At 38.9% G+C, this 17,848-nt stretch overlaps 1 protein-coding gene across 1 annotated transcript in view; it reads right to left on the reverse strand.

Moving 5' to 3' along the window:
- EFHC2 (EF-hand domain containing 2) overlaps nucleotides 1-17,848 on the reverse strand; it is a 56,220-nt gene that overhangs the window by 9,815 nt on the left and 28,557 nt on the right. The window contains exons 8-12 of the mRNA XM_071751528.1: nucleotides 15,461-15,629; nucleotides 14,285-14,427; nucleotides 10,284-10,480; nucleotides 5,763-5,896; nucleotides 236-433 (exon numbers count right to left, since the gene is read on the reverse strand). Of these exons, the coding sequence (XP_071607629.1) occupies nucleotides 236-433; nucleotides 5,763-5,896; nucleotides 10,284-10,480; nucleotides 14,285-14,427; nucleotides 15,461-15,629 (841 nt within the window). The remainder of the gene's footprint in view (nucleotides 1-235; nucleotides 434-5,762; nucleotides 5,897-10,283; nucleotides 10,481-14,284; nucleotides 14,428-15,460; nucleotides 15,630-17,848) is intronic.

The raw sequence follows: 17,848 nt of genomic DNA on the forward strand, positions 1-17,848 counted from the left end.
AAAGGAAATGGAGACAAAAAGGCTATACTTTTCTTATGAAAATGACAGCCTTGCCAGACTACTGTCAAATGCCGAGAGAGGCTTAACGTTACAAATTATATTGTTTGGCTGCAATATAGCATTTGCTCAGAAAAAAAAAAGAACAAACAAAACCAAACAAAATAAAGCCAGAAAGTAGGTAGGTTTACAAGCAGAGCTTCCCAAATAACAGCTTAGGATCATAGAGGAACCTTACTTTTCACGGTCGTTGTACACCAGCACCGCAGCCAGTTGTTCAAAATTCTCAAAACTGTTCTTCTTTAGCTTCTCTTGAGCCAATGCAAGGAGGAGGTGGAGGTCCATTTCATACTCTTCTCTCACACCATAATAGCGTGCAAGAGTCATAATTTCGTGTTCTGAAAATGCTCCATCAGTGATACTGGCAATCAAATTTCTGTTCACAAAAACAACAGTCTACATTAGTTTTAAGTAAAGGAGCTAAGAACAGCTAACAATCGGTTTTGGGGGGTCTTTGAGGGGCTTGTTTTTTTTGTTTCATTTGGTTTGGTTTGGTTTTTTGGGGTTTTTTTTTGTTGTTTTTTTTTTGTTTTTTTTTTGTTTTTTTTTTTGAGGGGAAAAGGATTTAAGTGCACTCATTATAAAATGCTGTATTTAGGTCTTTAAAAATGCATCCACTGAAATACGGAATCCAGATTTGCTCAAGAAGGTCTAATGGAAATTAACTGAGCTCCTAAACTTTTGCAGGATGCCCACATTTCCTCAGTAGTTAGTTATACACACACAAAAATACATAGTAATGATGACTGAGGCCTTTTATCAGAGATGCCATACCAGCATGGAATACCAGCAGAGATTTTGTCATTGCATCTATCCAACAAGATGGTGAATTATCAAGGTATTACCCTGGGTTTTCTTCCAATTTTTCTTATATTTCACATTTTGCCATACAAAATTATCTGTAAGCACATATGCACAAAATACATAGGGATTATTATAAACAGCAGAGCAAAAAATCCCAACAGAGAACAGATAGGAAGCTTTCAGGGGAAAGCTGAGGGAAGGAAGGTCACAGAGAGAGAGCAGAAAATTACATCTAACTTATAATCACAGGCCGTCCTGACAAGTATGGAAAACAAGAGGCAGTATAATTATGCTTGGAAGCTGCCAGTACAGAATCAGATCCCATGCAGGGAAGAGCTTAAGATTTGCTCTCCTAAGATTTGTTGTGATGGTTAGAAAAATCAGCTCCATCCAAGGAAGAAGAAATGTTCCTGAGATCCATCTGATGGGCAAGTGATGGCACTGAATGACCAGTCATTCCTGTTAATACCAATAATCTGTTGATGATAATAGAGCTGGAGTGATTTCTGGATAAGCTCCTAAAGATAACTTCTAGTATACCAGCAAATGACACAAGTTTTGGAGCTTAGGAGCCAGGACTAGTAATTACAGTTCAGACAAATCTCCCTCTGCTTTATATTGCTGGCAAAGGGGAGGAGAAGGATGAATTTTAAAGACTACATTGTCTTTGCAGTAGGGATTTTTTTGCTTCAATAATTAGAGTTCTTCATCAGTCCTGGATGTTTATACAAGTAAGGGAAGAAAAACACCAGTAACAAGATACACAAGGAATCAAAGGAGGCTACCTGTTCCCATGGAAAAAATAATGGCCTAACTGAAGTTGCCTCTTGTCTAATTTGGCTTAATGCAACTACATTGGCATTATGGTTCCAAATGTCTGCCTCTTGTGAATTCGTGTTCAACAGTTTGTTTTCTTTTAACAGCAAGCATCAATATAGGCCTACGTGCCCCAGTCAAAATTAGATTAATTATATATAATACACAGGAATAAACTGCACTAAGAATAAACTTCACCATAATTACTGATACAATTAGAGCTGTACAGTGGGGTAACCTTGAAGGTACTGCATCACTGTGATTACTGATCCTTGAAAATAAATGGAAGAAATTATTAGTGATGCACAGATTTCTCACACAAGACAAACTTCTGGCTGGAGACTAGTTAAATTCTTGAATAAATTTGACATTGAGTCCCAACATCCACATGTGAACTAAATGCATAGAAACTTAGCACACTTCCAAATCACAAAATGTTGCCACCAAACATAATTTTTCACTTCCTTCCTCTCAGATGGTCATGGAGTCCTGTTCAAATGAAGATAACTCTTCAAATAATATGATTGCATTTACAAAGCTATTAAAAATAGATCCTAAACACTATATAGTGTCTGCTTTGATTCAGCTGCTGCTTTTTTCACAATAAATAAACTAGAAAGATCTTTTATTTACAGTGTCAGGAGATAAATACAAAATATTTTAAAATAAGGAGAAGATACGTTTTTGACAGTAGCAAATCTTATTTGAAATGCAAACTCCATGACCAAAACTTGGTCTATCTATTAGTATTATCATTAACTTGTCAGCATTATTATTCCACTTACTGAATATTACTATTTGTAGTGTAGCAACTTTCAGAGATCCAGTCAAAACTGGAGCCTCTTTCCTGAAGCCTGCCATAATACTACTGCAAACACAAAGAAAAGAACCTGATAGTGCCTGATAACTCTGGCACTCTAAATGTTTGGGCTGGCAAAGATGAAAGCATGTAGATTAACACCACTCATCTGAGCACTCCCACAGACTGGATTTCCACATAGGCATAGGTTTTTCAAGTGTCAAGATTTTTCAGGTCTTTTATTTTATCAAGCCACTCAGTGACAATGAAGTCCCCAAAACCCTCAGATAAAATTATAGAATCATTGAATTTTCAGGGTTGGAAGGGACTTTTAACATCATGTAGTTCCAACTCCCTGCCACGGGCAGGGATACCTCCCACTAGATCAGGTTGCTCAAAGCCCTCTCCAGCCTGGCCTTAAAAACTCCCAGGGATTGAGCTTCCACCACCTCTCTGGGCAACCTGTGCCAGTGTCTCACCACCCTCATGGTGAAGAACTTCTTCCCAACTTCCAATCTAAATCTCCCCTCCTTTGGTTTGAACTCATTCCCCCTTGTCCTATCACTACCTGACATCCTAAAAAGTCCCTCACCAGTTTTCTTGTAGGTCCCCTTCAGATCCTGGAAGGCTACAATAAGGTCTCCTTGGAGCCTTCTCCTCTCCAGACTGAAGCACCCCAATTCTCTCAGTCTGTCCTCACAGGAGAGCTGCTCCAGCCCTCTGATCATCCTCGTGGCCCTGCTCTGGACACACTCCAGCACATCCATGTCTTTCTGGTAACAGGGGCTCCAGAACTGGATGCAGTGCTCCAGGAGGGGTCTGACGAGAGCAGAGCAGAGGGGGAGAATCCCTGCCCTCAACCTGCTGGCCACGCTTCTCTTGATGCAGCCAAGGATCTGCTTGGCTTTCTGGGCTGCCAGTGCACATTGCTGGCTCATGTTGAGCTTCTCATCCACCAGCACTCCCAAGTCCTTTGCCTCAGGGCTGCTCTCAAGCCACTCACTGCCCAGCCCATATCACTGCTGGGATTGCCTCAACCCAGATGCAGGACCTTGCACTTGGTCTTGTTGAACTTCATGAGGCTGGCATGGGCCCAGCTTTCCAGGCTGTCAAGGTCCCTCTGGATAGCATCCTTTTCCTCTAGCATGTCATCTGCACCACACAGTTTGGTGTCATCAGCAAACTTCCTGGGGGTGAACTCAATGCCACCATCCATGTCACCAACAAAGATGTTAAACAGGACAGGTCCCAACACCAATCCTTGAGGGACTCCACTCATCACTGGCCTCCATTTGGACATGGGCCCATTGAGAGCCACTCTTTGGGTGCAGCCATCAAGACAGTTCTTATTCCACCAAGTGGTCCATTTGTCAAACTCATGTATTGTTTCGTTTGGGAGTTAGAGAATACTCTAGTGATTGCCAGGGGCTAATAAATGACACCAAAGAGTCACTATTCCTAATAAAGAGAAACAAGCTGCAACAATTGTTCCCATATCTTAGGGTTTTTTTGGTTTTTCTGTCTTTTTTTTTTGTTTGGTTTTTTTTTTGTTTGTTGTTGTTCTAGAAGACTAAGACAGATTGGAATCTGAATTTTGTAGAGAACTAAGAAATATTAATTAACTGCTTAAGAGAGCTTTTTCTCAAGCTGAATTGAAGATAGGCATCTTTGTAAAACCCACATGGTTCTTTGTGTCTAACAGCAAACAGTCTTGCCAGTCATTTATAAGAAAAAGCAGTCTGAGCAGGACCATGGGAAGCACAGGCAACTATGTTAGAGTTTTAAAAAACAATAACTAGTTATAGGTTTTTTTATTAAAGGCTTTTTAGCAAAGCCTTTAATAGCTTTCATGATAGCTTAGGGGACAGCTTCAGTCTATTCTATGTATTTCTTTCCTGGATGATGTGCCATAGATTTGGGTTCTGAAAGTAGAAGAAGTAAATTGTATAATTACAACTCTGCTTCACTACATCACACTTATGGTGTATTTTTAAATGCAGCTCATATGAAATTGCATTGGTAGAAAGGAAGAAATCTGAACTGGCCAATTCAGAGCACGGTAAAGGTTTAGCTGTATTATAGGAAAAGTGGATTATCATGCTGGTTGAAGCTGTCACACAGATGATTCCCTGTACTAAAAATAATAATTTGTAATCAATTATAATCATGAGATACCATGACAAATTAAAAATAGTGATCTACACAAGAAAATATAAAGAAAAATACATATTCTATTCACAGGAAGATATCTTTGATTTCTCACAAATGCAAAGAAGTGCTCTCATCTTCTTCATTAAAAATCACAGGATGTCAGGAGTTGGAAGAGACCTCTGAAGATCACTGAGTCCAACCCCCTTTCTGAGCAGGACCAAAACCAGAGCAGGTCACTCAGAAAGATGATTCTTTCATTCTAAAATAACATCCATAGATAATAAAAATAAGTGAGCCTTTAGATAACTGGATGTAACATGAGTGAGCAGAAACAAAATATACTGTCACTACAAAGCACAATTGTTAAATGTTCCTTAGAGGCAAATTCTTCCCCTGGCAGTGCAAGTGTTTCCTGTTAGACCCCCTGCAGTACCACTGCTGGAGGACATAGACCATTAGTAGGTGCTCAGAGGAGTCTAGGTCTACCTGGATTTCTCTCCTGCTCATGCAGAGGGCTACTGTATTTTTGTTGCTGAAACTGATGGCCTCGGTACCATATATCTAGATATATCTTACTTATGCTGAAGAAAAGCACTAGCTAAATTAAACACCTGGGCAGTTCACAGCTGCACTGAGTATGACCAAGAATAAATATGCACTCACTTGAACCACTATTATTGATTTAAAAAAATCTTTCCCTGCTGTTTAAAAGAATAATTATCCCTTCTAAAAGTGTGCTCCACCAATTTTGTCAAGCAAGTGTTACAAACCATTGACTTGTTCTCCGTGCATATAAAAAGACAAAGTTTTGCGGATGATCATTTCATGAGTTGAATCAAAATATAATTGTTTGATTTTAAACAGCTATTGTGTATATAAATTAAAACCCTTTCCCAAGTGCTATAAAATTTCACCAGATGTGCATTAACTTTCAATTTTTTCTCCACTTCTTACTCTAGTATGTGTCCTTCTTCATAACAGTGTCCTTATTAATGCAGTTAACAATACAGAATCCTGCCTTCATTGACTAAAACACTAGTCTCAAAATATTTTTAGCAAAAACTGACAAAAACTGTGTCCTCTCATTTTCAATCCTACCTTTAAACCATTTATTTTTATTATTCCAGTGCCTTACCTGAAGCAGTCATATGTGATGACCTTGGTATGCTCGGGGTCACTGGCTGCAAACACTTGTCTGATTTCTCGGGAACGAGGCTCAGCGATGTCTTTCAGCTTCTTGAGAATGAAACCAATATCAGCCCTGGGGAACTTCACAAAGGAAAGCAAGACACAGATTAGAGAGATATGCAACCAGCTATGCATGTACTAGCAGAGTACAGTACAGTTTAGAAGATGCTAGGCAATGCTGAACTGCTAAGTATTATCAATTTCTTCTTTGTCTCACTTCAAATACCTAAATCAGCACTGTGCTAAGTTTGTTAGAAAGCTTGCTACTGAAAAAAATGCCTCCTACTGAGAATATAAAAAAAAAACCAAACAAAAATAGTCAAATCATCCTCTCTCGAACAGCTTATTCCACCTATATAAAAAGACATCCACTTTTGCTCCAAATACTGATTTCTAAAAGGCAGAAACACTTAAAGTCCTAATAAGCTGGTCCTCATTTTATATTGGTGTATCTCAATTCTCAATCAATAAAATTCACGTTAGAACTAGTTTTTTCACTGTTTGCTCCAATGAACTGTTAACAGGTATTTGTATTCATATTAGACTGAAGATGCTGTTTTACAAACCCAGAATCAGCAGGTCAGAAATTTGATAGGAACCAATTTTTCCTCACGTGTAAGAAGAATGCTTATTTCTTCTGACTGTAGGCCATTAATTTTAGATAAGCAGAACTGGAGCACTCCATATTCAGATTGTTGTGTTAAAGCTCTATCTAGGATTTACTTGCTATACTTATTTTTAGCATAAAGCATCTACAGATTTAGTCATTAAATAAAAGTTGAGTCCAAACATGAGTACCTGATATGCCCTTACATCTGTCATGCTCTATCTAACTTACAAAGGACAACGAACTGTCCAAAAATAGTTTTCTCCCATTTCTTTCAATAAGCAATGTTGTTTCAACTAGCAATCATCTGAAATTTGCTACGATTGGTATTAATGACCTAATCACAACAGAGGTCTCACAGTTTGCAGATATCTATCTGCAGCACTGTATGAATTCAAAGGGATCTAGAAAGGGGTATCTAGAAACCCCCATGGCACTGCCAGAGCAGTACAAAGTGATCCACTTCAATAAATAAACCAGTGGTTATAGAAGCAGTCGCTGCATCTGCCAAAACTGCCTCAGGTATAGCCCTGGCAGGCAATGCCATGCAAAGCACCATGTGGAGCAGCTGAACGAGCAATCAAAATGCTTTAAAGACAGAAACTTTTTCAATCCCCTTCCCAAGCTGTTAATGTTTGGGCTGCAAGCACATGAGTTTTTGCTGAAAAAAGCAAGGAACACAGACTGAGAAAAAATGAGGCTGAAGGAATCAATCAGCCAAGCACTTAAAGATGGACAAAGTGTCCTGTCTATTTAAAAACCTGTCTTCTCTACATTATCAAAGCAGTTATTTTTACATTTTTTTCTGAACCACACATTCCAAACACCTAGAGACACTGAGCATCTGAGCAGCATGGCAATAAGTCTTTACCCACTTTCCTCCTTTCATATGTAATTGCTGACATGCTAGTAGTCACTACCCAGTTTTGTTTGAGTGTCTTCCTTAAGTCAGAGATGATAATGATGAATGCAAAAGAACTAAAATCAACTTCCATGTTTGTGCTGCAGAAGACTATGAAGTTGAGACTGTTTCAAAGCTGATGACTTCATTTCCAAGGAGGCACAGTGATGCACTGTTGGAAAGAGTCCTGCTCAGGCCTGGATAATACCAGTAGGACTGTGTCAAGCACATGTTCTATTCTGCAGGCAAATTAACACTTTCTAAATATATCTTTTTTACTCAAATTGGAAAAGAAATTTAAGTGTTGAAAAGTTTTAAGAATTAGATCCTTAAAACTGCTTTCCGTGCAACTGGCAATCATGACAAGAGACAATGAGTTTTCTATCCCTGTAACTTAAAAACAATATAATAAACACAATTCTGAAACAGAAAATTAAAACTTTCCCAGTATCTCATACAGTGTCAAACAAATGTTTCAATGACAGTGAAATCAATTCCCACCTGCACTATAATTATCCAACCAAAATTTCATCTAAATTAACAAATGCCTATATAAATGTGGTATATGCCATTTATATGCCTAAACAAATGCATATATAAAGGGCATTTTCCAGGAGAAAAACATTCCATCTGGATCTCCTTCATCAGTTTTCAGAAAATGTGATTATGTGATCTTTTGAAAGGAAGTCACTGTCTATTCCGAAGAAAAATTATTTATGTTCCAATTTTAGAAATAACTGACAAAATAGTCATTCTTAGAATTGTTTCCTCTTCTTCAAACCATCTTCACGCTCTGCTCTTCTCTGATAATTGCTGAAGTTCTTGTGATTTGAGTATGTAATGCCCTGGTGAACTGAGGCAAATAAGGTGTATCCTTACTTCTGGAGATCTATTCAAATGATGTGAATAAAGCATCTGTCATTGGGAGAATAAACTTTTTCCCTGACAGTTGTTTTAAAACCTTAACTGTGCAATGAACATTTCAGAATTCTCTTCAAAGAAGTATTTTTAGTGCTGTTTCTTCCAATTTTGCAAATTTTAGTTTGACAATATACAATCAATCAGTCTGCAAAACTCAGATCTCACTTGTCTGATCCAAGATAACCAATGCAAACAGCAGCTCCAAAGAACATTTACAATCTAATTATGTGCTTTGCATTTTGGAGAGTAGCTTTGGCTTTGATTCTACTAGGAGGAGAAACAGTCTGGCAGTAAGAAAACATAATGTATATAGCTTTGTATTTTATTGCTTAGAGCATTTAGCAGTCATTGCATTTTATACCAGCAAGCATTTTGCAGACCTTCCTCATTATTCCAGAGAAGGCAGGTGGTGCTAACTCCACGTTAATTTACAAAGAAAACACATTGTTCTGATATTTTCATTTGAGTGAAAACAGCATGTTCACATCTCACATGGTTAGGTTGCATCTAACTGCCTCAGCAGCTCAGTGCCACCAAACTTGCAGTCCTCAAGACTGGGCTAGGGCTGCCAGCATCTTTAGAGTCCTGAAGGTTCACTCACTTGGGTGTGCCAGCAGACATGAAACAAAACTTGCACTAAAAACCTTCTCCCATCTCCATCCATAACAGATCTGGACAAGTGGAAGGACCATGGCTTGACAAACCCTCCTGGATAATTTCCCCAGGCATGCTCCCAGCAAGTCTAAGCAAAAGAGCAGCTCTGGAGAAGGTTTGCTGAAGGTACAACTTACGCTGCCACACAACCATTGAGCTATGAAGCATAAACACCACTGCAAAGTCCTTACAGCACAGTCTAGTCCAAAGTGGTGAAGCAGTGATTCAAAAGAGGAACTGAGATGCAGAAATGGCTTGGCTCCTAAGCTTGTTCTCAGAATGACTGGGTCAAAGGTTCACATTACAGGAATTTCCAAGTATATCTGGGTACATTCATTCAAATCTTGCAGCACAAACTTCATCGTAAAAAACAGTAACCTACAGCTCTTATCAAATCAACATAAATCCCACAAAACATTCTGTAACTCTTCTGTGGTTCTCCAGCCCTGTATCCTTTTCTTTTTTTACCTATGTGAGAACAGTTATGGGACAATCAATTTCTTCCTAGTGGATACATCTCAAATTAGAGCATCTTTACCAGCCTTTTGTGTAATGACTGGTAGCATAAAGCAAACACCAGCAGAGGCATCCCAGCTCTCTGTTTATTGTTGCTCTCCCTCTGAATGCAAAACCAAAACACAGCAAAACTCAGCAAAAACTATAAGCTCCAATTCCTGACTGTGATATGAATTTCTAGTATTACAAAGGAAACATTGTCAGATCCAAAAAACAAGACTCTAAATTGGATGTGACCACATCTTGAGTACTGTTCCAGTCTCCACATCTCACCATTGCCTTGCAAGGACGGGCTAAGAAGGATAAGATCCTTAAATGGATAGGACTAGGTTGAAGGGAAAGAATGTTTGAAATTTACAAATTATGAAGGTGGTACAAAATGTCATTGGGGAGAACTGGTACTGAAACTAGTGGGAGATTGGTTTAAAACAGAAAAATTGTACAAATTGTAGTTACTTCTTTACTTTTTTTTTTTTTTTTAATTTTTTTTACATAGCAGGCAGTGAACTTTTCAACTTGCTGCCACAAAAAGCTGTGGCAGCAGACAATATCTGTAGGTTAAACAAGGGTTAGATCCATTCAGAGACAAGAGGTCCATAAACAATCTCAAGAAAGAATAGGCAGGGATATACCTTCTAGCAACCCCAAACACAATAAGAGTGGATGCTGAGAAAGTAAAAGGGGAATGGATGGTAAAGAGTGGCCAGGCTTGCATGCACTCCCTAGCTAGCACCTCCTAAATTGAGTGCTAGACAGAGTGCACTGGACTGTGAACTTTGGGTGAAGAAACTAAGTATAAATTATTCTGAAAAATTTATAGATAAGGTAAGTTCTCAAAAATAACAGAAAATAACAAGAGCCTGCTTCACCTCATTTGCATGCTTCTCCATGTAGTTGAACGTGTACTCATCAGCATCCACTAAAAGGAAGTTGTGACCATGGAAACAAACTTCGGCTCCAACAAACAGATTCTGAGCCTTGAAGTATTCAGATGGTTCACTCTTAAAGACCTCCTGCCCAGGCTTCTTAATGCGACCTCTTTCCAAGAACTTCCCACCAACTATCCCTGTGGGAATAGAATTATAAAATTAATTGTGGCTTTACTTGGGGGGGAGAAAAAATACAAAACACACACACACACACAAAAGGAAACCCAAAAGGAAACTCAAAACAGTTGGTTTGTGTTTAAATACTGGTTTTCATCTTTGAGTTTCTTTTCTTATATTATCCCCCTCTCTCTTATTGTGAAAGAACTGTCTGCCAGTGACCACAGCAACAGTTATATTGTGAATATTCTATGACATGTCTCACTTGAACGCCTGCCAAACACCTTCCCTTTTTCTCTTTTATTTAAAAGGGACAGAAATGTGCCTCTTCAAATCGTTCCCATAACCCTGTCTCTAGCCTTGGGACCGACCCTTGAAAAATGTAGAGGATCTAAAATATAAGATGCAGGCAATTATCTTTGGAGAAAATAAATAAATAAAATAAATAAATAAAATTCAAAGCTTAGGATAGCATAGTTCTATGGAGATCATGAATTAATGAATTCTGGTCCACTGTAATTCTACATTATTTTTAAAGTCTTCTGAATGTTAAAAAAATAATAAAAATAAAAATAGAGTGATATGATACAACCTTCCATATACTGCTCTTCTGTTCTACCAATCCAATTTCATTGGGATCTGCTATTTTCTTCGTGAGCTGCGGATGTCACATTATTTCTTTGCACATTATACTGATTTGATTCATGCTACTGGAAACTCATTGCAATGCTCAAGGGTATGTAAGATTCTGAAGGGACCATTTCACTTCCCAGTAATGCCTTCTGGTGCACCACAAGACTGCATTGCACATACCAAGCTTTCTAGAAAATGTTCTGTCACATGTTTAGTTTCATCAGGATACATGCCCTACAACAGCTCTGGAGTGCCTGGGGTTCATTTCCTGTTTATATTTGAGTTTCCAAGCCAAAGGCCAATATGAATACTTTAGTAACATTTAATGATGTATTACATATTAGGTGGAGATTCAAGTTCAATAAAAGGCCAACGAACAGCATAATTATAAAATGTCTTTTACAGCAAAAACTATAAATTAATATGAAACTCAAACTACTTATTAAACCAGAGGTTGGATCAGATATCTGTCTTAATTGCTCTACTAGCACCATAAAAGCTCAAGACAAAAATACACTACGGTAATGGTCAGATCTAGCTTGCATAAAAAAAATATTCAAATCACTAATGTAACTCTAACCTGAACACATATTTTTTTCATCTTTTTATTAAAACAAAAATGAATGGCATGTCTTTGTCATATTTAAACAGAACCAGTCACAGTAAGATGGGAACTTCACTTGTCTCTGTATTGCCCTGCACTTGTGTACTTAGATTGGAAACTTACCATAACACATCTGCCTCAGAATTGTTGTTTAAATGTTACAAGTTAGTAAGATTCATGTTGTGTAAAGCAAAACAACCAAAAATATCTCATTAGATTAAAGATTTTACACTGAAACCTGATGAGAAATTTTGATGGAAATCTACAAGAGCCAGGCTCAAAGCACAAAATAAACACTACAACCAAAGACTCCTCCATTAAGATCAGATCAGAGCTTGCAGGTGTTTGTACAGCTGTTGGTTTGGTCTTACACTGAGTAAAAAAGGACTTGTGATATTCTGCATGGGGAGCCAAAGTTCCCATGCTCTGACCCCCCATCTCAGCAAGTGCTTCAAGATGTCCAGCTCTGTACATTTCAAATGCAGTTTCACAGGGTTACCAATCACTATTGAATGTACTTCTCTGCAACCTTCAGTTTGCTGGGCTGAGGAAAGTAAGAGCAACTTTATTACTTCCATCTGAGGACTGAGATATGGAACATTTTTACTTGACGATTTCTATCAATTCATAAAAATAAAAAATAAAAAATAGCCCTTGGAACCTGTACACAATAGGGATCTTTCACTTCTTTAATTAAACAGTGCAGCTGTACCCTTAGCATCCTTTACATTTCTGGATGAAGAATCAAACATCTCATTCACTAGTGGAGAACTGAGCTGCTATTGAGCCTCACAGCAGCATAATGTAATGAACACAGATGTAAGCATATGTATCTTTAGCTGTAATAAAAATAGTTGCATAAATTACAGGCCACTGGAAAATAATGATGACAGGACACTGCTCCCATAAGCAGTGCTTATGCTGCAGGGGAGCCAGGCTAACTGGGAATGCTCATGGAAGCCTACCCAGGTACTTTACACATTTTCAAAATATTTCTCAGAGACTTGCTTGTATTTTAGTTGGGGGTGGGGTTGCTATTTATATATTTTTAATATATATAAGTAGAGATGGATATAAGTAGAGATGCCATTAGAAGTTCTTTGCATTGAAAAGGCACGTGAGCTCTCTAGAAATACAGAAGGACCTAAATATTCACCACAGCTCCATTTTTTATAGCTGTGATGTTCATCACAGCTCTGAAATTGGTTAACATCAGAAGTAATTTTCAATAAAGGCCTAAAAGTAGGGTTGCAAGAATATTTAAGAACACAGTCCTTAACTGTAAGAGGAATAACTTGACCTCAGAAAGTCAACTGCTACCACCAGAGCCTGATGCAAAGGAGAGTGAACAGTCCTCTCTCTAGGACAGTCTTTGCTCTAGATAGTGAGCTGGGAGTACTAAATAGGTCACTGCTTAGCAAGTGAGCTTGTCACCATGGCAGGGTGTACCTGAAATACCATACCAAGGTGCTCTGTGCCAAGAAGCTGACCTAGGGCAATTCAACCAGTATCAAAAGAGAGAGGTTCCACAAGGGCCCAACACAGTAACTAAGGAAACCCCCTATTATACTTTCTCCTCTCTTTGAGAGAATGGGATTTCCTGATTTTTTTCCTCTCTGATTTTCTCAGAGGGTGACTGCAGCTTCTGAGTCAGTCCTTCAACTGCACATGTTGAGATGCTAGAACACTCTGGATGTTAACTGCTCTGAAACTGTTGCTGCAGATGCTTTGTGGGCTTCATAGAAATACACTAATCTAACAGGATCACGCTTAGCCAAGGCTTCCCTATCTTTCTGAGTTGCAGAGTAACTTCCTGACATCCTTCCCAGTGCTGTGCATCCTTCCATCCATGCACAAGACACTCCAAAGAAATAAAAAGATCCTTGCAAATCACATAACCTTTCATACCCTCAGTTAAATATGATGAAGAAACTGAGAGGTAACAAAGCTTTTGTCACTTAAACACTCATAGTCTGGCTCTTGAAATTCAGTTCAGTGTTACACACATGCATACATACAGACACTAGCACAGGGCAATCCTCACTCCTTATATGCTCAACACTGCTTGATTAATGATGAAATATGTTAAAAAATAACACAGCTGTTTTGTTTCCATGTGCTGCTTCTATACTATGGATGCTAAATAGGTATCACAACACCAGAACAACCTTGCAAATCAAAGGATTTATGCTTTCACTCTTGAGGTCTTACATTTCCTGTCCCCATTTGTCATCCATTACAATACAATTCCTGTTATGTTATCCACAACAAAAGCAAACATTTAAAGGCCAAATTTGCAAATTAAAATGTAATAAACGTTCTAATGCACTAAACTTCCAGTTCCCAAAGGATATTGTGAAGTACTCTCATACAATGAAGAATATTATTCTGAGTGATGATTATAAATTACTATGACACAGCTATGAAAGATAATGATGCAGTAGAGCTGCTGGTGTAATTCCCATTGCATTTAAAAATCCACTTCCCCGCTTCTTCTAGTGCTGAGTCTGACCACAATGTCTACTGTAAACCCTAATCAAATGAGCAGGGCAACTGGGACTGACTGCAAGACATTACTACATCTTACCTTTGTTTTTTTGCGTTTGTTCAAAAACTGAAATGGTATCATCACACAGGAAGTAGGAAATAATGAATTTCCGATCCCTGTCAACAGCACTGTCTGTGATGAGTTTTGCAACAAAACGCAGTATGTTACTTTCCATGCCATATCTGAAAAGCAAAAGAACATGGAAGAAATCAAAACCAGAGCATGAGAAAAGCTTAAGAGATGCATTCTCCTAAATTTTGAAACAGATACTAATTGTGTTGTTCTTGGACCAAGAAGGCAAATGGCATAAGTTTCCCCACTTTGTCCAAAACCATTTTCAGCTTAAACTAACAGAACCAGCTAGAGTCAGCCAGATAGAAAGGTATCATTTTCAGAGGAAAATTATTTCATTGCCACATGTCTGGAATGAATTTGTATCCAAATTCAGTTGCAAATTAAGCTGCAAGTTTCTTTCTAGAAAATTTATAAAGGAAGAACTCACTTAGGTATATATATTTTCAAATCAAATTTTGAATAGCAATGCATACTATTGCTATAATACTAGGATTATCTTCACAAAATCAGGTCCATCAGATGGTCTTACTAGTCAGGTTTGTTAAGTGATTATGTTTTAAGTGATTTACTGTACTGCTACATAACTATCAATACATTCCCATGCCTTTTTCTAATAGCTTTCTCGTTTTATGGGGGTTCTACAGGTGAATATGTAGCATGTGACATCCCTGTCAGATTAGGGTTCACCAAACACTGCCTGACAAACCATTTCATAATGAAAAGTAAAGGGTTAATACTTTAAATTTATTAGAGTGATATCCATGAAATTCAGCAGGGGAAAAAATAAATGTCAGAAATTCAAACAGAAAAACAAACCTGTGTTGGACTTCTGAAGCACATGTAAAATTCCTGACTAATTCCTAGACTAAGAATTCCATCAAACTCCCACTGAAGACAACAGAAGGGAAGGAGTTAGGGGATGGGAAGGTCAGAATACTAGCTTCTCAAAAGAGAAGTTTTGTTGAGTTCAGAGAAAACTGGATTACCATGTCACTAAACCAGTGCTCATGCATCTGTCCTTTAGAAAGTCTGACGAGATGCATATTTTCCTTAAAAAAAATTGTACCCTTTGCTTAACATTTATCTCCTTCATAAAAAAATCATTATTTTAAAAGCTGGAGTTATTTTTCACTGAAATACCTGTCTTTCTCCATGAATTTTTTGACATCTTTTTGGGGAGGCTTGAGAAGCAGGCCCATACAGGAGGACAGAGAATCCTCTTCAGAACCAAATCCAGTATAAGGAGGAAATGTTTTTTCTGGTTTTGGAGGAGGTCCTGGAGCCTTATATGGAACTGGGGTGAAATCCTCTACAACAAAGAAGTAAGACTTATTTATTACTCTTCTGATGAAGCCATTCTACTAAGGATTTGAACTCCCAATATGAATACATACTTATGAGCCTATTTCTCTAACAGAACACTAATCACAGTCAAACCAGGATCCCTCCTGCTGTTACAGGGTATAAAAAGACTCCATAGAAACCAACAGTGAAATTAGTGTTTCTTCAAGGGTTTCAGGATTTCACCTGTAATCTTAAAATGTTTGACAAATATCATAAAGAAACAAAGGCAAAAGGAAACATAAATATAGTTTCAAAATGGGATTTTAAAAATTACCAATTCTAACTAATTTTTCAGTTTTATCCTTTGAGGAAACATTATTAAGTAAATACTTGGCTTATGAGTTTCCTGCCCTCTGCTTTTTTGCCAGAGGAAAAGAAATACATAAACAAAATTCTATCCATTATTTAAATCGTATACACATGAGAAGAATCTGGCACACTGAAGCCAATAGCTTGAATCCACAGTTTCAGAAGCTTTGTTACTGCTCATTTCCCCCAGCCCTCACAGTAACCACTGGTCCTGACTATCCCAGATACATAGCAGGAGCTGCCCTGGCTCAGCAGGGACATGGCTTGATTGGGACCCTACTCTGCTGTCTTGCAGTCCAATCGTCTACTGGGGAAAATCTTGCTGTACCATTTGGCCCTTTGTTGCTTCCCTGCTCTGTTATTTCACTGCAGCACATCTTCCAGCTGCCAGTGTGGTTCACATGACCCTTTACCAGAGTAATACAGCTTGCTGGTTAAGTAAGGTTAATGAAAAAGGTGAGAAGAAGCAAATAAATTGTATAGGAGAAAAAGTCAGTGGGTAGACCTGAGGCAAATAAAGTCACGTACCATAGGAACATGGGGTACTTCAGGTTGGATGGGGTCTTGGGAGGTCTCTAGTGTGGCCTCCTGTGTGGGACAAGGACAGACCTAGGCCAGACCAGGCTGCTCAGTCAGCGCTGTGTCAAGTTGAATCTTGAGACCTTCCAGGACAGAGCCTGCACAGCCTGCCCCAGCAGCCTGCCCCAGGGTAAGGGAGTTTTCCCTGATATCCAACACTGACCCTCTTGCTTTCAGTTATGCACATTATTTCATGCCCTCCCACCACGTGCCCCTGTGAAAAGCCAAGCCCCCTGGTCTCGGCAACCTCCCCATGGGTGGGTGCAGGTGGCTATTCAGGGCAATTTTTAGGCAGCCCAAGGTGCAACTGGCCCCTTCTGTTGCTCTTCCAAGTCCGGCTTGCTGCCCCCCACAACCTGCAGGGTGCAATGAGAAGGTCAGGGCCAACCAGCACAGTAGTGCCTGCATGGAGCAGCATCACCTCCACACCCCAATGGCCTGGAGATGCTTCCCTGAGGAAGGGAGAGCTGGCTGGGCTACTAAGTGAAAGACAAACACAAGGCAAACTGGAAGAAGCTGTATCATGAACCACAGACCAGGGGCAAGGAGTAATGTAAGTGGAAATATTTTTTTTTTCTTTAAAACTTGTTTTCTACCGAGAGCTGAAGAGAGATGAATAAGCTAACCTTGTAGCATGGATTTTGATGCAAAAGGAAACTGATAATCAAAGTGCTGTTACTTGGAAGATTTCCTGTATTGGTTTGTGATTAAAATGTTTTAAACATGACCGTATCCAAAGATCAAGCAGTATGAAGTTGGAAAGTATAGAAATAATTCAGACATCCAAGTTGTTCTTTAACTTGAAAACCCAATGAGATCTGCCTTGGCCACTACCTCTTAGAAGAATATGGTCTGACTCAAAAAGCTAACACCTTCACTTGAATCAGTCAAAAAGGGATTTTGTAATACTATGCCAACATTTTTCTCCATAAAAAAGACATAGGTCACGGGTGAGTCAGACAGACATACAAAGGCCAAGCCCCACATGGTAAGTCCATGGAAAGAGTACGTGGGTATGTAAATATGAACTAACACACTATTTTCTAAGCACTGCATCGCCATTGCCTCACAAGGTATTTGCAGCGTGCCCCATTACATAACTTATACACCCATTTCTTGTCCCCACAAACACAGAGGGTGCACACTGACATGTATGGAGACAGGAAGAACACCCCCACACCCAGAGACCCCAATACCCAGTGTCTGCGTGTCCGTGTCCATGTGTCCGTGTGTCTGTGTGTTCAGTCACGACGTGACCCTGTGGTGCTGGCAGCAGATACAGACACGAGGAAAAGG

The sequence above is a fragment of the Heliangelus exortis genome, chromosome 1 (assembly GCF_036169615.1).
Source record: "Heliangelus exortis chromosome 1, bHelExo1.hap1, whole genome shotgun sequence".
NCBI lineage: Eukaryota > Metazoa > Chordata > Aves > Apodiformes > Trochilidae > Heliangelus > Heliangelus exortis.